This window comes from Lissotriton vulgaris, chromosome 5, assembly GCF_964263255.1.
Source record: "Lissotriton vulgaris chromosome 5, aLisVul1.2, whole genome shotgun sequence".
Classification (NCBI taxonomy): Eukaryota; Metazoa; Chordata; class Amphibia; order Caudata; family Salamandridae; genus Lissotriton; species Lissotriton vulgaris.
This window is the reverse complement of record NC_141693.1, coordinates 8,758,751-8,782,506: the sequence shown is the minus strand read 5'-3', so window position 1 is coordinate 8,782,506 and position 23,756 is coordinate 8,758,751. Positions and strand designations below refer to the sequence as shown.

At 47.2% G+C, this 23,756-nt stretch overlaps 1 protein-coding gene across 3 annotated transcripts in view; it reads right to left on the bottom strand.

Moving 5' to 3' along the window:
- The window catches only part of LOC147709974 (mamu class II histocompatibility antigen, DR alpha chain-like), a 180,220-nt gene that overhangs the window by 53,360 nt on the left and 103,104 nt on the right, over nucleotides 1-23,756 (bottom strand). For all 3 annotated transcript variants that reach the window (XM_086920658.1, XM_086920656.1, XM_086920655.1), the window contains 2 exons: nucleotides 8,266-8,511; nucleotides 2,283-2,564 (listed from right to left, as the gene is read on the bottom strand). In XM_086920658.1, coding sequence (XP_086776784.1) covers nucleotides 2,283-2,564; nucleotides 8,266-8,511 — 528 coding nt within the window. The remainder of the gene's footprint in view (nucleotides 1-2,282; nucleotides 2,565-8,265; nucleotides 8,512-23,756) is intronic.

Below are 23,756 nucleotides of genomic sequence, written 5' to 3'. Positions count from 1 at the left end.
CAGACCTTTCAGTAGCATTTTATGTTCACCTAATCTTAAAATATAATTAATAGTTTAGATATGGTGTCTGTGTTTTGTTACCTGTGAAGCATGCCACAAATCGTGATTTGCTTTCAAGCAGTAGTGTAACAGACACACCTTGGTTGTAGTGATGATCTTAGATTGTGGGTGCCTACGCCAATGTGTTAAAAATACCTATGGTATATGTGAATACACTGATCGACATACTGTAATTTTAGGCAGACATATAGGCATCTTCAGCACTTTCTTTCACCACTGTGAAAGATTTTGCCAGATCATCGGCCACTTCCAAGTCAATCACTCTCTAAGGACCTCTGAAACAATCTCTCTCAATTCTTCGGCAATAAAATCACTGCCAATTAGAGCAACTTTAACTCACAGCCGGATCCGACAGACCTCGACAAATGCCTCCTGATCTTATAAAAAGAACCAATGCTAACCACATGCGATGCCATTACCCAAGAAGAAGCTAATGCCACCATGAAATCCATCCGCTCTGTAAATGTAAAAAATGTAAATTGATACTTGTATAGCGGACTACTCACCCGCAAGGGTCTCAAGGGGCTTGTACGAATACCGCTGTGGAACCCATCCTGGCTTTCCCTGTGAGGCGTCCACTCCTGGGCACCCCCAGGGTGAAGGCCAGGCATCCTAGCGTTGTTGGGGCCATTGTGGAGATTAAGCAAGCTATTGCCCAGAGTTGCAGAGTGGGACTCCATGATTGGAATAGGCACCGAGGCGAGAATTATCAGGTCCGTGGAACTTTTGAGCCCAAGACCCGCCGAGGCAGGGAATTGAACCCTGGTCCCGGGCTAGACCTCTGCATCAGGGTCTGCCGCTCTAACCATTGAGCCACACTTCTCCTGCTCTGGGGCCCCATCTGACCCCAGACCCCACCTTGCCTTTTCCAGAGGACTCAACCCATCAGCACCATGCTCACACCCATTCTGCCACCTCTTTTGCGACCTTCCCAGATGCTTGGAAAGACTAACTGTCCTTCTATTTCTGAAAATACCCTCTGCGGACCCTTAAATGCTTGCCAACTACAGACCAATCTTCCTGATACCACTCCCGGACAAGGTCCTAGAGAAAATCATCAACAGACACTGTAGCGAATACCTCATTGACCACCAACTCCTCTGCGCAACACAGTCTGGTTTCCGACCCAACCACAAAATGGAAACTGCTCTCAATGCTGCTATGGATGATATATGAATGACTGTGGACAGAGGCCACACAGAGGCCTTCACCCTCCTAGACCTTTCTACAGCGTTTGACAGGCTCCCACCCCATCCACATCCAACACCTACATGACATCGGAGTCTAAGGACATGCCCTCCAGTGGATCTGCTCCTACCTGACTAGTAAGATCCAGTCAGTCAGCCTGGCATCTCAATAATGTCATCAGTGATGTCAGTGACCATGTCATGAGTGATGTAATATGTAAGGTCAGAAGCAGTGTATTGTGGGTGGGCACGAGTTATAGTCAGCTCAGCTAACTACAACTGCTGAATTTCACTGGTCTTCTACGAGTGAAACCTGGGCCTAACTATGACAACCCTGTACCCTTAGGTTTTTTCCACTAGAGGCCCTCAGGAATAAAGTGGACTTCATTCCCCAACCAGTAGTGTGCCAGGAGGCATGTTTGCAGAGTTGTAGAGAAAGGGGAAGTGGCCTCCAAAGATCTCTCAGTAATCCCCCTGTGTGGGGTTTACTGGAGGTAACAAGAGGGCTTGTTGTCCCCCAAGTACTCTCTGAAGCCAAGGGAACTTCATCCCCCAATCAGTAGTACGACAGGAGGAGCATTTGCAGAGTGCAGAAGAAAGGGGGTGGGATCTCCAGCTGTACATTTTTCTTTTCTATTTTTATGGGAAGGGGAGCTGCGTTGCCCCCCTTACCTGGGCCAATTTCAGCCCCAGGGACAGCATCCTTTGGAGCCTGGCCTTTCTTTATTTCTTCATTAAACGGGGGCCATGCAGCCCCCCAACTGGGCTGATTTTGGCCCGAGGACCCCATCTCTCGGGCCCAGCCTCTATTGTGGGTGCCCTGGTCCCATGATGCTGGGGGGGTCCCCCATTTATAAAATTATGAGCTCTGGGGCAGGCCGTAAGGTCCTTCATAGCATTTTCTTTTAGAAAGAAGCCCCAGGGAGGAGGTCGTCCCCGGGGCATTAGTAAGCCCCCCCCCCTCCTACATGTACAGAATTAAGAAAATGTCACACATAAGCAATCTGAAACATTGGCAGCTATGAGTCAACTTACCCCAAAGCTTGTTCACGGTGGCCTGCTGCCCCCAGTGGTCCACGGAGCAGGCGTACTCATCCCCCTCTTTGGGGATAAATGTCAGGTAAAGAAACTTCCGGAAGGAGAAATCGTCATTCGGGTAAAAGTCTGTCTCTCCGACCCCCTCGAACATGCGCTCTCCGTTCTTCAGCCACGTGGCTTTGATGACGGGCGGGAAGAACTTGTTCATGAAACAGATTAAGACGTTCGGCTCCCCCAACTCCAGGGGGTTCTCGGTGAACACCATCACCTCGGGTGGATCTGGAAAAGACGGTAAGAACTGTCAGGAGAGTAGAATATGGGGTAAAAACATCGAAGAAAGGAGGGTAAAGGAAGAGGAAGAGGAAGAGGAAGAGCAAGATAGTGAAGGAGACACAGACCAGAAGGGAGGAAGGCAGAAAGGGAAGGCAGGAGGAAGAGGGGGAGAAAGGGGGAGGGCAGCTGTATTAGTTGAGGAAAGAAATGTAGGTGAGGGAGATGGAGGAGAAGAGGAAACTCAGACTTGATCAGGGGCTTGTATTGAAGTATAGGACAGGAGACAGAGAGCAGGAGGCAGAGAACAGGGTGCAGAGAGCAGGAGGCATGGAGCAGGAGGCAGAGAGCAGGAGGCAGAGAGCAGGAGGCAGAGAGCAGGAGGCAGAGAGCAGGAGGCAGAGAGCAGGGGGCAGAGAACAGGGTGCAGAGAGCAGGAGGCATGGAGCAGGAGGCATAGAGCAGGAGGCAGAGAGCAGGAGGCAGAGAGCAGGAGGCAGAGAGCAGGAGGCAGAGAACAGGGGGCAGAGAGCAGGAGGCAGGGAGCAGGAGGCGTGAGGATTGTTGTGGACAGTTGGAATAGGCGACAGGGCGGAGTGGACTAGCAGGAGGACATTAAGGGCAGAAAGCAGGGATTGGCATGGGAATGACAAGGAAAGGAGAGCAGAAGGCGCAGTTAGGACTCAGAACCTTCATGAAGTGCTGGAGGTGGCCAGAGAGAGTATGAGAGCATGGAGACGGGGAGAGAGGGTTGGGGCAGTAGGTGTAGGAGGCTTGAGCAAGGCAGTGAAGAATTGAAGTGGGACAGGAGTGCCCTGGTTTCCGCCTGGCTCGAGTGTGGTTTCCTAGCGAGGTGAAGTCCTGCCCCTGAAGAGTGTCTGTACTTTGAAGAAGGCTGGACACTCAGAAACCGCCTCAATGCAAGGAGGGCAGCAGCTGAGCGCTTTCCATGGAGACCGCTGCTGAGAGGATCACCTGGGATAAATGCTTCTCACCAGGGTTGCTCAATGATAAATATGTCTTATTTGAACAACAAAAAAGTACCTGCCTGAAATCATCGGGGTTCATGTGATGAGGGAGTGTTGTTCAGGTGTCTCTTTTCAGGCGACCACCTCCCTCCAGGTCATTACGAACACTGTGCAGTGCTGTACTTTTATGTGAGAACCTTATGCATTCTGGGAGTTGCAGCCTTGTTTTGGTTACCTTGAACTAATTAGGCAGGCCATTAGATTGACACAGTTGAAATTAATCATTTAGAGGTGCAAAGTTCAGGGCTGGATAAAGTGTCCCTGATGACCTAGCATCAGGTGGTTACGGTTACCCTAATCTGCCCTCTTAAACGCACTAAAAGCACCACTATTAAAATAAGGGGTTAGCTGTCCAAGGTCATGCCTGCACATGGATATTTAAGGCCTCCCTGCGGCGTGGCGCCATCACCCACAATGAATTTCTGCTGTAAGCAATAGTCAGGCTGACATTAATCTTTTGATTCTCTTCCCCTCGATCTCAAAAAGGGTGTAAAGTACTGGAAAGAGAATGGTTCAAAAACTATAATTCAACCTGTAGAGTGAAGTTTAAAGAGGCCACTCATAAAGCCATTTGAAAGCCATGTGCCCGCTTTATGCTGCCAAAATGGATGGTGCTCCCACTTCGGCCAAATATATTTTCTCGATTGTAAAATCTTTGCTTGAGACCTCTACTAAAACTCTGGAGGTTGCTTTCTCAACACGTCGTTGCAAGGAACTGTCTACATTTCTCTCTAGAATGATCTGACATCTATGCTTCTTTCGTGACAGAAGCTCGCAGCCGCAGGATTCCAATAGAACCCAAACCCCTCCAAGTCCGTGGGTTGTACCTTGCCAAGATTTAGGCCAATCAATCCTCTTGACTTTGAGGCCTGAGCCATGTTGTTGAACTCAGGCTCCCCCCTGGACTCTGCTCCTCATGCCACCCCGAAGGCCTCTCTGTTATTTATCCGGCTTTTAATCTCTGTATTTCTGTAGCAGTGTCCCTACTGCTTGGAAACATGGAGTGCTTGCACCACTCTTGAACAAAACATAATGGACCTGGCATCTTAGGAAAGTTATTGACAGATATCTTTTCTTCCTCTTCCTACTAAGTTCTTGGAGAGAAATATTAATTGTCAACTATCGGATTATCTTGAAGAGAATCATTTTCGTCATTCCTCTCAGTCTGGTGCTCGCCCTCACACAGTACAAAGTCGGCCATAGAGGGACTCTTGTACAGGGGGGGCTCAGCTGTTATCACCTTGCCTGATTTGAGTGCCGCCCTTGACACGGTGTCCCATAACATCCTCCTAGGCAGACTCCTCGACTGTGGGATGAACAGCGAGGCCTGGTAATGGTTTGCCTCCTTGAACGACCCATGTTTCAAGTCTATCTGAAGCCTCTTTACTATACCAGTCTTCACTGACCTGTGGGTTCCACATGGATCCTCTTTAAACCCAATACTTTTTAATGTCTATGTGCACCCTTAAGCGGTACAAAAGGGGGTGGTGATGATAGCCAGAAACCGGTCCTTGGATGCTTGATTCCGGTCTAGGAAAGACATGGCTTGGTAGTTCGGGCTGGACTGTTCCCATGGGGCACAGGGTCAGAGCTGATTTGCATATAGCCAGTGTCTAACCCAGGGTGGTGTGGAGTGCAAAAAAACGATGGATTTGGGCCCAGATCTTTGGACTGGGGTGAGTGTGTGACATTGATCCACATTTGGTCCATCACCTGTTGTGTTTGCATATTCCGCCCTAAGTGCGCTGGGGATGCCCAGACGTGGGTCCCAGGCACTCCACACCACTGGAGTCAAGCTAGCCGGGCTGATGAGAGGTGTTACCTCGAAACCGGTCCGGTCCTCGGATGCTTGATTCCGTTCTGGGAAAGACATGGCTTTTGTAGTTGGGACTGGACTGTTCCCATGGGGCACGGGGTCAGAGCTGATTTGCATATAGCCAGTGTCTAACCCAGGGTGGTGTGGAGTGCAAAGAAACGACAGATTTAGGTCCAGATCTTTGTACTGGGGTGAATGTATGACATTGTTCTGCATTCTGTCCATCAACTGTGTTTTTTGCAATTTTCACCCCGTGTGGGCTGGGTATGCTCAGACATCAGTCCCAGGCTCTCCACATCACTGGAGTCAAGCTATCCAGGCTGAAGAAGGCTGATAGCCAGAAACCGGTCCTTGGATGCTTGATTCCGGTCTGGGAAAGACATGGCTTTGTAGTTCGGGCTGGACTGTTCCCATGAGGCACAGGATCAAGGCTGATTTGCATATAGCCATTGTCTGACCTAGGGTGGTGTGGCGTGCAAAAAAATGATGGATTTAGGCCCAGATCTTTGTACTGGGGTGAATGTAAGACATTAATCTGCATTATGTCCATCAACTGTGTTTTTTGCAATTTTCACCCCGTGTGGGCTGGGTATGCTCAGACGTGAGTCCCAGGCTCTCCACATCACTGGAGTCAAGCTATCCAGGCTGAAGAAGACTGATAGCCAGAAACCGGTCCTTGGATGCTTGATTCCGGTCTAGGAAAGACATGGTTTGGTAGTTAGGGCTGGACTGTTCCCTTGAGGCACAGGGTCAAGGCTGATTTGCATATAGCCATTGTCTGACCTAGGGTGGTGTGGAGTGCAAAAAAACGATGGATTTAGGCCCAGATCTTTGTACTGGGGTGAATGTAAGACATTGTTCTGCATTCTGTCCATCAAATGTGTTTTTTGCAATTTTATGTGCACCCTTAACCCATATTGTGGAATATTTCGACTTCACTTTGGTGTCCTATGCTAACAAGACTCAGCTAGTCATTTCAGTATCACCGTACAAGGGGAACAATTCCAAGCAGTTAAGGGAGTATCTCCATGGCAGCCAAATTGGGTGACGGCAGCTGGGATGAGTGACAGCAGCCTCAAGTTGGATGAGGGAAAGATGTAGGTGATATTGGTGGGTAATAACCTACAGGTTGGACTCCATCCTGCTGGCAGCCACTCTTTGCACCTTTCCTCAGCCCAAGCATCTTGGGATCGGGATGATGATGATGATATGTATCTTTTTAAACCCACTTTAGGAAGCTCTCTGCCTGCTCTTTCGGCTTTTTTAGGATCCTTAGGAAGATATTATGGCTCTTCCCTCATCCACCCAGAAAACTATGTTGCAAGCAATGATTATGTCTCACCTGGAGCACAGTAATGTTCTTTATCTAGGTATCCCTCAGACCTTGCAAACAGGATTAGAGATCATTCAGAATGCTTCTGCCCATCTGCTATTACACATTTCTGAATGACAAGCCATCTCCACTCATTTGACCAATCTCCATTGGCTCCCTATTGGAAAACACATTCAATTTAAAGCCCTTTGAATGCCTTATGTCCCTTTCTAACATGGGCCCACATCAAATCAAATCACATTGAGGCGGAGAGTCTATTTCTTGCACGAACCTGCCATGCTTCGTGCTCGTACTGCCTACAGTCTCCTGCCACTACCACATGGATGTGGGATGTGCGCTTTGCTCTCAGACAATTATCAGTGCTTCACTTGATTATATCTCTGGCTCCTGTCCACTCAGGAACGCCTGAAAGTCAGAAAGGTCTGGGGTATTCCTGCACAAGAGGCACCTGCCAAGCTCCCCTTGAAGACATCATGGTGGACCAGACCAGTGGAGGGGGGGCTGACTCACAGGGGCGAGAACCTGCTGGGAATGTGTGGGTGCCTTTAAACATAGCAGTGGTCTTTAAAACAGGGGTTATCACCTTCATTTAAATGGCAAGCTCAGCTAGACCACTATCGAGGCTGTGAAGTCAGGATCATTCCAGAGACTAAGAGGATGGATGGGGACCTGGCGATGCCAAACTCAGCCTGGAAGCTTCACTTTGAGTGCCCAGCTGCTGCTGTCGCACACCTGTGGATGGAAGGCAGGGGCAAGGAGGGGCCTCGCTTCTTGAACCCAGGTTCTTTTTTAGCCTCGATCTGGTTGGGGGAGGCGGGGGGGGCTTCTTACCAGATTTGTGGGAACCAGAGAGAAGCAACGACAATCATGTGGCAAAAAGAGTTGGTGGCACCCCGTCCATTCCTGCTGTCCACTCACCTAGGCGGGCCACACAAAACCATCTTTTCACTCGGCGTCTGGGATAAGAACTCTGCAACTCAAAGACTCCACACGGGGTGTTTTGGATCTCACTCACTTTCGAGAAACCGGATTTCTGAAGTTCAGAAGAATTGACTGCAATTCGCTAGTGTCTATGGATCTGAACTACCCTCGGGACCTATTATCAGCCCTCTTTCCCGGGGTCCTCTCTGGCCATGAAGCAGATGGAGGGCGGAGGGACCTCACAGAAGACACTATAAAATCAGAATTAATAAAACGAGTCAAGGTGATCTCTGGGAACAACTGCATATTGCAGCCCCCGCCGTGCGGAGGTGGGGGAGGGGGGGGGGGTGTAGTCAGCCTCAGACCTGTGAATTTCTGTAAGTATAGGGGCCCCTTTGGCTGCGCATCATTTAGTGTCCTATCACTGTCTGGAGAGTGTGAGCATTGGTCCGCGTGTGCACTCTGGGTCTGCTCAGCGCGTGGCACTGCCAGCATCAGGACCGTGGCTGGTGTGATGGATGATGTGACCTCTGCTCTGAGTGTGAACGTGCATCGAGCTGCTCAGTCAGTGTGACCAGTGTTTATCAGTGTGCGTGCAGCAGACGTGATTACCATTGGTAGCACGGGTCCTGTTAAACATCTTCATCATTATCTCTAAGTTGGCTTTTTGCGCACTCAGTCCTGCTAAGGCACCTTGTGAGTCATACGAGGCAAATGTTTCAAAATCCGGAAGTCTCCACACCACCTCCTTCGATGGCGAATGCACGTAGAATATTTCGTCATAATCCATCTGGAACATCATCTCTCCAAGCTGGCCATAGGTCTGCACCACAGCCTCCTGCACCAGAGTATGGTGCCCTGCAGAGGGGAAAGGCAGAGCAAGACAGTTAGGGCACCAAAGTGAAAGGCCTTACCTCCTTCCTGTACTCCTACTTGCATCACCTGACCTTACACATCAAGTCAAGCCCAATGCTCACCTCGCCCCCTTGAAGGTTCTTGGTCTCCTTCAAACAAGATATGATACTTGCATCTGTCACACAGGCAGACTGGACTCACTTCCCCTCGGGAGTAAGTGACCACATTCCTGGCCTCCCCCAACACTGACCACGTCCCACAGGCCACCTCCTCGGGACACCAGTGAGTATATGGCGAGAGGAACAGACATCAATCCCAGAGTATCAGTCATAACCCCCTGCCTCCTGCTCAGTGCTTAATTTGAGCCGCTGGGGGCCACCGGCACTTATTTTTGGGGACCAGCACATCTTCTTTCGGCCCAGACATTTACCTGAAGCAACAGAAGGAAAAAAAACGTAAAGCAGAAAGACAGAGGAAAAACTATCACAAAGAGAAAAAAACAGGAACCAGCAAGAGAGAGTTAAAGGTCCAGGGAGTGTCTAATAGTGGATCAAAGGGGCACGGGTGTATTTAAGACTACCCGTCTAGGGGCTGTACGCTTCTAAGCACAGGTTCGGGCACCAACACTCTTCCTTTTACAAATTAAGCACTGAGAGTGCTGCCCTGTATATATTTTAATTAGATAACATTTTAGAAGGACCCACTTTACCACGTCCCCTAGGAAACCCAAGCATTGAAACAAAAGTGAAGGACTCTAGCGCACTTACATTTTATAGAAACCAGCATCATAATTGCTAGACTGGTAACACTTTAAGGGGCATATTCTCAAGGACACATCGCAGATTTAGGAGCACCTTTCCGCCACAAAAGGGGTGATAGATTTATCGCCAAGGCTGACAGCAACAACTAACGCTAATCATATGCAGAGTAGGCGTTCCCGTGCAAAAAACCACAATAACACCACTTCGTGATATTCCCAATGACCAGCCAGATCAGAGATGCAGTCCAAAAACAGGCAATAAGGCATGTTAGCAGCAGGGACTTAAGACCTACTTTATTTTGGTCTTAAGGGGCCACAACACCACCACCACCACCCCCAGGACCCCCACCACCCCAGGACCCCCTCACCCCCAAAACCATCCCCCCCGGACTACCACCGGGGAAGAACAGAACAAGACAACAGACCTTCCGAAAAACGCACCAGCCTCAGAGACTTAACGTCAGAGGATGTCATTGCCCACTACAGGCTCAAAAGGACAACCATCCTCCGCATCCTGACCATCATTGCCCACAGGCTGACGGTACCAACACAGCGGACAACCAACATCACACCACAGACAACGCTGTTGGATGTGCTACACCTGTTGGCCTCTGGTACCTTCCAATCAACAACTGCCAGAGTCAGAGGAGTCTCACAGCCAGCCCTATCAAAGTTCCTCACACCTGTCTTGGATGCCATCATCAGCTTGATACCCCAGCACCTTCACTTCCCCCACACTGCGCAGGAACAGCTGGAGACCAAGCAAGGCTTCTACACCACAGCTGGCTTCCCACATGTGTTGGAGGCAATTGATTTCACACATGTCCTCCTTGTGCCCCCTGTCGACACTGCACACAATGACCACATCAAAAAGCACACACATTCCATCAATGTACAGGCAATAGTGGACCACCAGGGACTGTTCACCAATGTCATCGCCAACTTCCCAGGCAGTGTGCATGATTCCTACAACTTCCGACAGTCCATCATCAACCAGCACTTTCAGGATGGCACCTATGGAAATGCACTGCTCGTTGGTAAGTACCAAGGGAAAACCCCACACACCTCAACTCCACAATCATACAACTCACTACTTTGGGAATGCACACATAACAAAATCACATACAACATGCCAACCAACATGCCCACCTACCAGACACGACAACACAAGTAACTGTGGTAACATGTAGACTAACCATCCACAAAGGCATAGCCAATCTACCACACAATTGCAGAATGTGGGGCGAGGTGGGAACCAAGAATGTGAGAAGGAGGCAAGTGACCCATGAATAAGAATGTACACAATGTCAAGTGTGACAGTTTTGAGTATGCAGAGCACAGACATAACCATGTGGACATATCCTACTGGTGTTTGTAGTGTTGTGGACAGTGGATACAACCATGTTACCTCAGGCATTGGGGAAGACTGTGGACATGTAGCTATGTCACACCCCCTGTAAGCATAAAATTAGTGGGCTGGGCCGGCTTACGCCAGTCCAGTGTAGGAGTGTGAATAAATAGCCCAGGGCTCTGGGCGTGGTTCACTTCCGGGAAGGCCAACAAAGTAACTACTGCATGTGTCTCTGTGTCCGCCATATCCTGACCATAGGTCTACACTCACATGGCTGACCACCTTAAATGGCCAATTTTACACCGACGACGAGGTGGCTACGTCACACGCCACCAGGCGCATATCTCGTCATCGCCTGCAGGGGCGTGTCTGCCAGGGCGGCGCCCCCCACCCTCCCAGGAGGCCGCCGCCGTGACAGGTGGTGCCTGCGTGATCCTGTGCGCCTGTTGCACCCCAGCCCGCTGGTCCCCAGACCCGTTAGGCGCCCAGAGGTGATTGCCCGCCCCTGAGCACCCAGGCCTCAGTTCTTGGCTGCCGCAACTGTCGTGTCTCCAATAGGGCCCAACACGTGCCGGAGCAATCTTCAAGTCCGAGGCCCGCAAGCTTGGCAGCCTCCTCAGCCAATCGCTGGTTTACGCGCAACAGGCCCCCAGCACACCCTGCTGCACCGCACCACAGAGTTCTGTGTGTGCTGAATGCTTCCTCCGGCCTAAACTGAAGTCCAGCGGGTCTCAGACAAATCCATTCCAGTCCGGATCTCCAAGCCTCCTGCATCATCGCAGGCTGCTCAGCTCTTCAGGTGGGCCTACCTCTGTGCACCACAAGTCATCGTCCCGTGGGGCTACCCCATTCCGCCTCCTGCAGCCAACAGCATGTCCTCGGTAATGCCACTAGAGCCCTTCACAGTCACGGGGCCACCCCCGTCCCAGGCAGGCCGTTGGAAAGCCTGGGTGGAACATCTGGAGATGTACTCCGAAGCGCACAACATCCCAGCGCCGCGGCAGAGGCCCATGCATAGGCTTGTGAGGAGTGTAAAGAAATGGGACGGGGATCTGGGGGTGGTTCTGTTCTGGGCTCTGGGCTTGGTTCAGTTCTGGGCTGGCCTCAAAAGTAACTATGGTGTGTGTCTCTGTTGTAGTGTTTGCGCCACCCAGCCCTTAATCGACAATGTTGCAATGTAGCATGCACCCGGAGGGTGAGCTCTCCCGAATGGATACATAAAGGAGCACAAGACAGCTCGGGGTCTTGGGCCATTCATACCAACTGTTGTGTGTGTATCTTCATTGCCGCAGCATAAGTCAAAGGCCTAGCCTCAATTGCTGTGTGAGTTCAGCCAGGCCTGAACTCTACATCTGTTTCCGCACTATCCTTACCAAGAGCCTACACACACGTGGCCGCCCACCTTCAGCAGGCAACATTACAGTGTTGTTGTCAGGCTTGCAGACATACACAGACAGGCAAAACAATGGTGTGCCGTAGGTGTGCAAGTGATGCAACCGAGCAGCGCACACAAGTAAATAGGCTCAGGGGAGGGGGGAGCAGCTGTGAGGCTATGTAATACACAATACATGGCAAACATGAATCCCAAAGTGGCACAAATCACACACCACAAAACTTATAAGTCTGCCAACACTGCATGCATAACCACTAATTTACACTAATCTCACTTACCTCTCACAGGTCTCAAGGATATGCAATCTGCCCGTGGATGATGACACCCCTCCGAGCCCCTAACACCCCAGCCCAGAGGCAGTACAATGTGGCCCACAAATGCACAAGGGGCATTGTTGACCACACATTTGGCGTGCTAAAGTCACGTTTCAGGTGCCTGGACATCACAGGTGGACGGGACCTACTTGCTGTTTCTATGTGTGCTGCAGTATGCCAAGGAGATCAGGGACATGATCCAGAGTCACTGTGGGTGTGCACTGTGCTACACTTAATTGTGCTGTATTTTTTTTTATTTAAATACATGTGCTGTAGTGTAGTTCCTATATTCCCAATAGGCTCTTCGCATTGGAATAACATATACTATAGATTTGACGTAGAACTTGTGTCTACTAGGTCTCTATCAAATATATTAGACTTAATTGTTAGTGCCAGCTACCTCAGAGGTCACTAGAAACTTTCTCAAATTCACAAGAAGGGATTAGTTTCTGACAACCGCATAAACATTTCAACTTTGTTTCCTCAAGATTAACGCATCTCTAGAGTCGTAGAAACAATAGATAGATATTTCACTCAGTCAATCATGCCTGCTTCGTTTCACCAGAGGTGCAGAGAAATAGAGAGATGGGCGTTTTTCCATTAAAAGTATTTATTGAACAGTCTTCTTTCTCAAGCAGAAGAAATGAACTGCTCCAATCGTTATCCTGGCTGTAAAGTATAATGCGTACAGCAAGAAGAGTATTATAAAATAATACTGTAAAAGCATGGCATGGTTTCTAAGCCATAAAATACATACATATAAATACTACTAAGTACTCAACTGGTGCTTCTAAAATATGCCTACCGCAATGTACCTAACCTAGTTCTAGTACGAGGGAAGAAGTAAGTGAGGTGTAGCTTAAGTTTAGTATTTTGCCAAAATCTATCCAAGATTTCTCTTAGGGTCTAATCAGCTCCGTACAATGGTTTAGAATGAGGGAGGTCTGGTATCTCTCTCTCAGGACTCGATTTCCCAACAACCCACAAGGGTAGCCTGGAAACACTGGAGCTGGATTTCTCGGCAAGAGAAAAGACAGCATCTCTCTCAGTGCGTCTGGTGTAGGGTCGGCTTCCTTCGGCACTTGCTGCAGCGAGCTGTGTTGGGCAAGTAGATAGTCGAACTGCTCCAAACCACCGTGTGTTTGCTACGGCAAGTGTGGGCATATTTATACCTTGAAGGTGCAGAGTTTATCGTAAGGTTGGACATATTAACGTCATCAAGGAGTCTCAGTTCTTTGAAAACTACATGAGTTCTTGGACAAATCAATATTCAAGCAAGGGGAAGTCCCTGACTGCTGAAGGCGAGTTTTTCCAAGAAATCGTTGTGGATTTTCGGAACTAGTGGAAGAAGCCAAGCCGTATTAGGACTGCACGGGCTAAGTCTAAATATGGTTATGATTTCTATGGCTATATAAGGGTCGAGTGATTTATACCTATATATGGGCATGAATCATTACACTAGGGTCCTAAAATGCTACACAACACCCACTCCACTTTAATATGTTCAACATTACTAACCTATAAGCCTTTAAAACATATCTAAAACATGTGTTTACAATCCCACCCAAAATTACATAAAAATACACTTGAAATGGTTGCACACAAAAAATGAGCATTTCTATAGTACGCATTTAAAAGGAATTATGTTATTCTACGCATATAGTAGGATATCAGCAATGCTAACTGAATGAATCATGAAATTACATTCATGAAATGGCTCTTGTATATAGAATAAAAGGTCGAGACCATCCCATAGCATAATATATAACTGTTATTGAATTAAGGACGAGGCCAAATATTGTCTCTTCGAAGAGTTCAAAAGAAATTCTTGTTCTCTAAGAATAGTTCTACTTTAAGAAGATTACTTTGTGCCCCAAAAAAAATTCCATTTTGGAAAAAAGTCAAATGGTAGAGGAGAAATAGAGTTCCAAAGTTAGAAGCTTTGTTTTGAAAAAGTGAAGGTCGAATTCAGAGTTCAGAGAACGCTGTGTGCTAATTTCAAAAGTTATTCTCGTTGTCAGGAGAAAACATTAAGTGCCAGATGTAGGTAAATTCTTTTTTCCGACTCTTAAATACCGACTCATACCGAATCGGTATTTCAGAATCACAAAACGGGATGTAGGTAAAAAATCGGTAAAATTTACCGAATCGGTAAATACAGATTCGGTAATACCCATTCATTCCTATGGTCCTTCTGGCCCATAGGAATGAATGGGATTTACTGATTCAGTATTTACCGATTCGGTAAATACTGAAATGGGAATTTGAAAATAAAAAACATGTGAGCCTGTGAACCAATCAGGAACACCCACCACACCCCACAACAAAGGTACAGAGGAACCAACCAACCAGATTCAAGCACCCCTCCCCAGTACCTGGGAGTGGCCACACCCATGCAGGTGCAGAGCAACTGAACAGTTTTGAGAGCAGGAGGAAAGACAGAGGAGCAGGCTTCCCTGAGCATACCTGAGCAGCAGAATGGAGACCCAGGATGGCCAGAAGGATGCAGCAGAGCGCAGGAGGAAAATTAAATTCAGCCCAGCAGAACTGCAGGTGCTGGTTGAGGAGGTGGTGAAACACCACACACAAATTTTTGGAAAACAGTCTCTGCATGTTGCAGAGTCTGTGAAGCGAACTACCTGGCTTGACATTCAAGCTAAGGTCAATGCCATTGATATCACCCACAGGGACATAGATGACCTCAAAAAAAGATGGTAAGATCTGCGTATCATCACTAAGAAAAAAATTGCTGCATACAGAAAAGAAGCTGCAGCCACAGGTGGAGGAAAAAACAGAGCACCACGACTGACAGACCTTGAGGAGCTTGTTGAATCCACCCTGGAGCCGGAAAGCATCCATGGCATTGGGGAAGCTGACAGCTCTGCCAGAGCTGCAAGGAAACAAGGTAAGAAGCATGAACAATAATCCCCAACCATTTCCCTGTCCCCCATCCCCACTGTGTGTGCCTGCATCACACTCCAGTGCATGTCTTACTAATGGCCAGCAATGCATCATGGGAGACGTAGTCATAGGTAGATACATCAATGCAGTCACCATAGAATTCAGCAAGGCATGCCACACACTTCTTCCAGAAGCTGATGAAGATCAGGCAAATGTGTGATAGAAATGTGATTTAATCATGACACACAGGTGAACTACACCACTGACCCAATGTCCATATCTGTCCACAGGAGAGTCATCGCGCAGTACGGCACAGGAGAGGGAGGAGAGGGCACCGACAACAGAGAGGAGGAAGAAGACAAGAGAAAGAGCAGGTCCCTGAGCGCTGTTCAGCAAGGGAAAACCACAGCGCAGGCAGCCACTACACCTGAGCGCGCCACCACACCACAGCCTCAGTCACCTCTGTTGTTTGGGACTCAAGAGTCAGAACCAGCAGCACTTTCCCCCACACCAACATCACAGTCACCTGTGCAGGGAAGGGCAAGGCGGCTTGATGTGCCCCCTCTCCGGATTATCGAAACATCAGAGGAGGAAGATGAGGAGGGTGACATGCCAACCAATCCACCTGTGTCAGACAACGCTGGGCAGCAGACCACTTCAAAAGCTGTGCGGGCCAGTGTCCGAGGTCGAAGGGCACGGGAGAGAGGTGAAGGCCAGGATGTTGAGGGGGTCTTCTGCGGTCTTGAGGCCACCATGGTGAAGGTACAGCGCCTGCAGGCAAAGGCATTGTTGGCAGTTCGCAGGCAGGTGCGCAGTATGAATTACAAGATGGCAAACATCGACCAGGGCATAGGCAACATGACAGAGAGCATGCAGTCGATGGCAAAGGAGATGACAGACATGACCCAGTGCATGAGTGTCCTATGTGACAAATTAGAATGGGTCCACTCAGAGAGGCACAGGGATCGTCTGTGTATGCGGCACAAGACAAAAGCATTGAACCGCTTTGCCACTGCAACCTCCCTGCTGTGCCGCCGTTCTGTTGCTATGCAGGATGCAATTGTGCACTGTTGCACCGATTTGTCAAGGGGGATGGGTAGAGTCACCTCTGCCATGGAGCTGATGCTCACGCAACAGGTAGCCACTGCTGGAGACACAGGTGTGGGGGAAACGGATGAATCCACCAGCAGGAGTGGCTCGAGCACTCCTGTCCCTGAAATGCGTAGGAGCAGCAGGCGCCAATCTTCTGAGCCAAGCACCACCGAAAGCCTTGACACCCAGCCTCGTACACCCTGTACTGCGGGGACGCAAACGTTGAAAATGCCCTCAACCCACAGGACAGGTCACGGTGAGGTGAACTGTGACCACCCAGTCATAATAATTGACATTGTAATACCATGGTGTGGTATAATTTGAATGCTGTAGTGACAATTAAACTACGTACTTCTTATACTGAGCCTGTCTGTGTCTCATTACTTACTTAGAAATATTTATGTGTGATCTCTGCCCGTCTCAGTCTCCCATCTGTTGCTGGTGCTGCTCCTGTTGCATAGGGCTCTGCCTGTTCTGTGTCATCATCAATGTCCTCATGATGTGTGATCTCCACCTCTGTGCCTTCCTTGGTGGCAAGATTGTGCAACATGGCACAGGTCGCTATCATTTTGCAGCACAGGATTGGAGTATACAGGCGTGCTCTTGTGGAGGCAGCTCTTGTAGAGGCAGCGGAACCTGCTCTTGAGCAGTCCAAATGTGCGTTCCACAACATTGTGAGTAGATCTGTGAGCCACATTGTAACGCCTCTCACTACTGGTAGATGGATTGAGGTAGGGGGTGAGCACAAAGGACCGCAGGGCATATGCGCTATCGCCTAGGTGGAAAAGAGAGTGCCATTAGTTACATAATCATGATACATTCATCTGCTATGACTGTCAGGGTGTGTCAAAGTCATTTACCTAGCAGGCATCCGTCCCCAAAATCTCCAGCGACTAGGCGTGTGTATATCCCACTGTTCTGGAATATGTACGAGTCATGGGTACTCCCAGGGAATTTAGCCACAATGTCTGTAATGATGTTGCCAGCGTTGCATATCACCTGCATATTGATGGAGTGCGTTGCCTTCCGGTTTCTGTATATGTGTTCTGTGGCTGCAGGTGGGCAGAGTGGGATGTGGGTGCCATCTATGCAACCTATCACGTGAGGGAAGAGTGCCAGTTGATATAAATCTGTCTTGGTCTTTGCAAGTTCCGCAGGTGTGTCAGGGAAAGAAATATAATGATGCATACTCTGCATCATGGCCTCAAGGAAATTCCTAAAGAAATGGGACAGGCAGCTCTGGGACACACCACCTACTGCAGCAATCATACTTTGGTAACTCCCAGAGGCAAGCAGGTGTAGGCTACACAGCACCTGCACATGGGGTGGGATGGTGTGCGCCCTTGGTGTTGGGTGCTCCAGGAGTGGGTGCAGGTCCCTGATCAGGTCCAGGATGGTTTGGGGGTTGCAGTATCTCTGGCTCAGTCAGTTGGAAAAGTGTTATCCTCTGCCTGTACACTTGCTCCTCCCTTATCCATTCCCTCTCTCCTGCTGCCTGTAGCCGTTGCCGCCTTGCTATGATATAGAAAGCCGCCATTCTGGTTACACTGTTGCATTTTGGGGCCTTATTTTGTAGCCTGCACCTGGTTACCACCTGCTTTCAATCCATGGTAAATACCGACTCTTAAATACCGAATTTCATTGAATTCTGTATTTTTTTGGTTTCCTACATCTCCATAGGCATTTTTTGCCATTTCTTATTTACGGATTCGGTAAAAAGAATTCGGTAATCATGGATTCGGTATATTCCGATTCGGGAAAATACCGACTCATATTTTCAGATTCGGTCAAATTTTGAATCCTACATCTCATTTTCTACATACCGGTCAGTAACTGACGAAATTACCGAATTTCGGCTGTTACCCACCGGTATTGGGCTACCTACATCTGGCCCTTAATCTACTAATCTGGCAAAGAAACCGTCTACCACAGTAGGTGAAAGTTGGGCTACCTCATTAAGAAGGTCAATCGTACACAGATGATAAGCATCGCCGTCAGCGTCATCCGCATTAGCAGTGTTCGCAGTAGATGGTACCTGTGTCCACGTATCTCACCGTTAACTGGAATTGCTGGTGAGACTTCAATGAATACCGTCATCAGGATTGGTAGCCGCTGGGGACAACCAAGCAAAGCGTCAACATCCGTTGGCAGTGCTGATGGAAGTGTCAGGCAGACATCTAACACGCATTCTTCTCTGCAAAGCAGGCATCGTAGAACAGGTAAGATGCAATCTTGCCAGATTGGTCTGAACGAAAGAAACCATGTGGTATTCAGATCTCTTAAAGGAGCCAAGCCCAGAATCTGTGTAATTCGGTCACGATACTGCATTGCCAGGAGCGTGTGTTCCATGGTAATCTGGGTATCGCTGGTGGATGGACTTGCCATATCGGAGCAGAAGGAATACAAATAGTATCCCTACTACGAGTCCCAAGATGAGAGGCAGGCCGCCGAACACAGAGTACACAAAGTTTGGAAAAATGCTCAGGACTGCTTCAAAGGGTGCTAACAGTCCTGAAAAAATTGCCTTAAATACATGTACGATATCACTGGTATCAGACATGTTTAGGATACGACCTAACATTTCTGCTAAATGTACGGGGCAGTTCCTTGATAATAGTTGATGTATCTCCGCAGAGGACCTTGCCATTTGCAGATCATAAGTCTCTTTGGACGAGGTCAGTTGCACAGTTTTTTGTAAAAGAATGGCTTTCATTCTGCTTAAAGTATCAATTCGAATAGAAGAGATGTTCAGTGAAGGCCATAGCGGCGACTCCCAGTCTAACTTACTTTTAGGAAACAATACTTGCATACAACAAGTAACCCTGGCTGACACAGTTACGAGATAGGCTTTTCCTGTCAACATGCCACAACAGCTGTGATCATTCAACATTATGTAGCTACTGTTGGATAGCTACCTAAAAACTGGATCTATCACTGCTGCTTGAGCACCGTGCAGGTGACAAGATAAATTGTTTGCAGAACCATCGCAGGCTCCGTGTAAATTAATACCTTGGCATAAAAGTGTACCGCTCAGTGAGTTTTTGCAATCATCACCACTAAGAAATACCTCCTTTCCCCCACTCCAACATTTGTGTGTGTATGGTAAATCCCAGGTCAACTTAATGTGTTCTTTACCCAACCTTTCATACAGGCCTGCTGGTATGTGTTTCAAGCAATACTGAAACTGTACAATCGTCACTGGTATCATGATGGTGCCATGTATTATCCATTCTACGACTGGTTTCTCAGAAACAGTTAATGGTAATCTTTCCAGTTTTTCTATGCTCAGCACCGTATAGTCTGCTCCCCTCTGTGCCAAAGAGATTTGTTTATCTGTAAGGTTAAATGCAGAAAACAATGACGTGGTGTTGATTAGATGCCATGGCACGTAGCCTGAATGAAGGTTTTGTAACATCCAGCCTAGCAGCATTATAGAACGTGATTCAGATTGGCCATGTTGCAACATGAGCAAGTCCTGTTCCATTATGTCTATAGCAGAGGATACAATACTGTCCAAAGAATACATTCTGGATGACAGAGTTGTTAACCCATTGTCAACTACAGAGAGTGCTTTCTCTAAATTAATACGATCAATTTCTCGTATTTTTTTTTTCTTGTGTCCGAAACTTTCTCAATTTATTCATGAGGTTGAAATTTTTATAACAAACAGGCTGGGTATCCGAGTGCAACTGTCGACCGAATTAGTAATTTTTGGTTCTCAAAAAACAGTGGCTGCTGGACGGTCCCCGCCTGAAGAAGGGTTCATTTTTATTAGCATATCCATATTCCGTTTATGTGTCACATCTAAGTGGTTAGATGCCGATCCACCAAATTTTTTGAACTGGCAATCCAGACTATTGTCTACCTATTATTTAGAGATGTCTCTGTATAAAAGGAAAGGTATTAGAAAGAAAATGTTCGGGACAAATATGTGGTCTCCTATAACAAACTGGTTAAGGCTTTAAAGAGAACGAGGGGCATATTACCAACAACTAGCGATAATTTTTGTCTCTAACTTGTTTAGAGACAAAAATTATCGGCGCACATCGGCGATTTTTATCGCAAATAAACCTTGGTATTACCAAGGTTTAACGCAAATGCGGTAAAAACCGCCGCAAAGCATGAATATCGCTGAAAAGTCAGCGATATTCATGCATTAGCGAGCTAATGCTCTTAGCCATGTTATCCACCTCCCATTGGATAACATGGCTAAGAACTGCTCAGGGCAGGTGTTAGCTTTTGGAGATATTCCCGCTTAGCGCGAATATCTCCAAAAGTTGGTAATAGGAGATAGCGATGTTAGAGACTGTTTTCAGTCGCTAACATCTTGGCACGCCCACTTTGCATCTCATTAGTGATAAATATCACTGACATGCAAAGTGGGGCCCAAGATGGTCGCTATCTCCTACTAGCTGTCGCTAACTGGTGTTAGCGGCAGCTAGGTAATAGGGAGATAATTTTATCTCCGCTTTCTTGGCTTTTAAAGCCAAAAAAGCGGAGATAAACCCCCTTGATAATATGCCCCAAGATTTGATGTCTAACTATATATTGTTTCGTTAAACCATGTCTGATAAATTGTTAAAGTGTAAAATTTATGAATGGATGGTATTGTCTGGAATTAATGTACTGATGATTTGTCTGCTGACATTTAAAACAATAAAAAAAATAAAAATTCTCGTATTCGTTCTGCAGTTTCTATTTGTGGGATTTTCCATGCATCATTGTAAGCAGCATATATACCGGCATATATGATACATTTTTGACGTGGTTTACGAGGTCCCAACAAGAAATCTCTCAAATCAACGCCATCTTTAAGTAAAGTTAAGTGTTGTTTAATTTCTGGAAGTGTGGATTTCTGTAGCCACTCAAGGCATAGTTTTCCTACACTGTAAGTTGTTATTATCCCTGGATGTTGTCTCTGGGTATATCTTGGATCTGGCCTAGTTATTGTAAAACCCTGTGTTTTGTTCAGGAATCTATCTTGACAGATATTAGTGTCTGTGGGCCAGATTAACCATTTTTTCCAATCAGGATTAGTTCTGTTTTGTTGTAAAATAAGTTTTACGTCTACCTCCTCATCTGTAGTATTGTTACTATCAGGTGTGGGCTTTGGTATGGACGGTTTGTTTAAATCTTTTATCTAAGCCTTGCCAAGACAAGATGTCTGTTGAACATTGTCATTTAAAAACATTATTTGTTCTGGGATGATGCAGGCTCTAAATAGGGCTTATAAACCTTGTACCTGCCAGTCTTTTGTGCCCCAGACAGTTTTTGTCTCAATGTTGTCTCTCCAAAAGTCAAAATCTAATGTGGATAATTGAGCATAAAAGGCCGCAGAATAAATTTGCTTAGTATTGGTTAACATACTTTTCATGCCTGTCTTTTTTAACATTTTTAAAGTAAAAGGTTTCCGCATTTGTGACATTGAAGCCTGAAAAGTATAGACATTTTTCATAGAATGTTTTTGAGCTGCCCTTTGGCGGCGTTGGACAATGTTCCCATTGATTGTAAGTATAAACATTTCTAGAGTTTGCAGATTTGTGCAAATAATGATGACCACAATGATTAAAACAATACATTTGTTCATAATCTGATGAACCTTCTAAGAATTCATGTTTAGTAAATTTTGCTGACATTTCCAAGTCTGCCATCATGTTATTAACAGTCTCAAAGTCCCAATCATCAGAAAATGTGCTGGCTGAAACAAAGTCACTTAAAGAAACCTTAAATTGGTGTGGTATCTTAAACAGCTCTACCGGACCATAGATGTGATAATCAGTTCTGTCCCATGCTATACCACCAGGTATAGGAACGTCTGTGATGTTCACTGCTGACAGGTCTCTTCGTTCACAATGAGATGATTTGTGCGGCTTCAGGAGCAAGTCTTACTTGCTGTGTCCATTTTACTATATTTTCCATCTATCAGCTTTCCCAAACATAAAACAAGAATGAGCCAAAGTAGGAGAAAAAGTACACCTAACACAATCCAAAATTCAACCCATGGTGAAACCAGATATGTATGTTCAAGTTGATGAAAGAGTTCTGTTATTTTTTCTTTGAAAGTTTTATTTGCTGGCATAGTTTCGGGCTCACTGAGATCCTCAGAAAACGTATCAAAGTTGATGAAATAACCAGAGGCAGTTTTGTCAATTGTTGGAATTGCATCCGGATTAATTGAAATCGCTGGAGCTGCTTCATTCCTTGTCATATCAGTATAGTCAGGTGCTATCTCATCCATACTAATTTAATAAAGAGAGCCCAAACCTTTGAGGCGGGTAATCTCAGGAGCCACAGCACCAATCACAACACCCAATACAGCGTTGGAAAGGGCAGTTGCAGCAGAAGGGCATAGGCTATGCAGACGCCCACCATATACATTTAAAAGATAAAAGAACCGTGCCAGCAAAGTAGTCCGTTGTGGGTGTGTCTGCGTTGTGCTGTGGGCGTGTGCTGGGGGTGTGACAAACGCTGGGGGCATGTGGTACGTTCCGCCCTTCATGCCATGTCTCATATCGTGTGCTGTGGGCGTGTGCTGGGGGCGTGGGCGTGTGCATGGCGCGGGATTACGAAAAAAAGCGAGCGTTGTGCATAATATTTCATTGTTTGTTTCTTCCCAGGTTCTGTACATTCCATCTCCGGGTGTCCACCCTTACTCCTTAAAATACTCCAACACCCTTAAGCACTAACCCATCTAACCCTATCAATATACCCTGTACCCCAAAACCCAAACCTATCCCTAAACCCTAAAAATACCCCTGTACCCCAAAACCCAAACCTAGCCCTGAACCCAATAAATACTCCTGTACCTCAAAACCCAAACCTACCCCTGAACCCTAAAAATTGCCCTGTACCCAAAACCCAAACCTAGCCCTGAACCCTAAAAATACCCCTGTACCCCAAAACCCAAACCTACCCCTGAACCCTAAAATACCCCTGTACCCCAAAACCCAAACCTAGCCCTGAACCCTTAAAATACCCCTGTACCCCAAAACCCAAACCTACCCCTGAACCCTAAAAATACCCCTGTACCCCAAAACCCAAACCTAGCCCCGAACCATAAAAATAACCCTGTACCTCAAAACCCAAACCTAGCCCTGAACCCTTAAAATACCCCTGTACCCCAAAACCCAAATGTACCCCTAACCCTAAAATTACCCCTGTACCCCAAAACCCAAACCTATCCCTGAACCATAAAAATAACTCTGTACCCCAAAATCCAAACCTGGCCCTGAATCCTAAAAATACCCCTGTACCCCAAAACCAAAACCTAGCCCTGAACCCTTAAAATACCCCTGTACCCTAAAACCCAAACTTAGCCCTGAACCCTAAAAATACCCGTGTACCCCAAAACCCATACCTATCCCTAAACCCTAAAACTACCCCTGCACCCCATAACCCAAAACTATATCCGAACCCTTAAAATACCCAAACACCCCT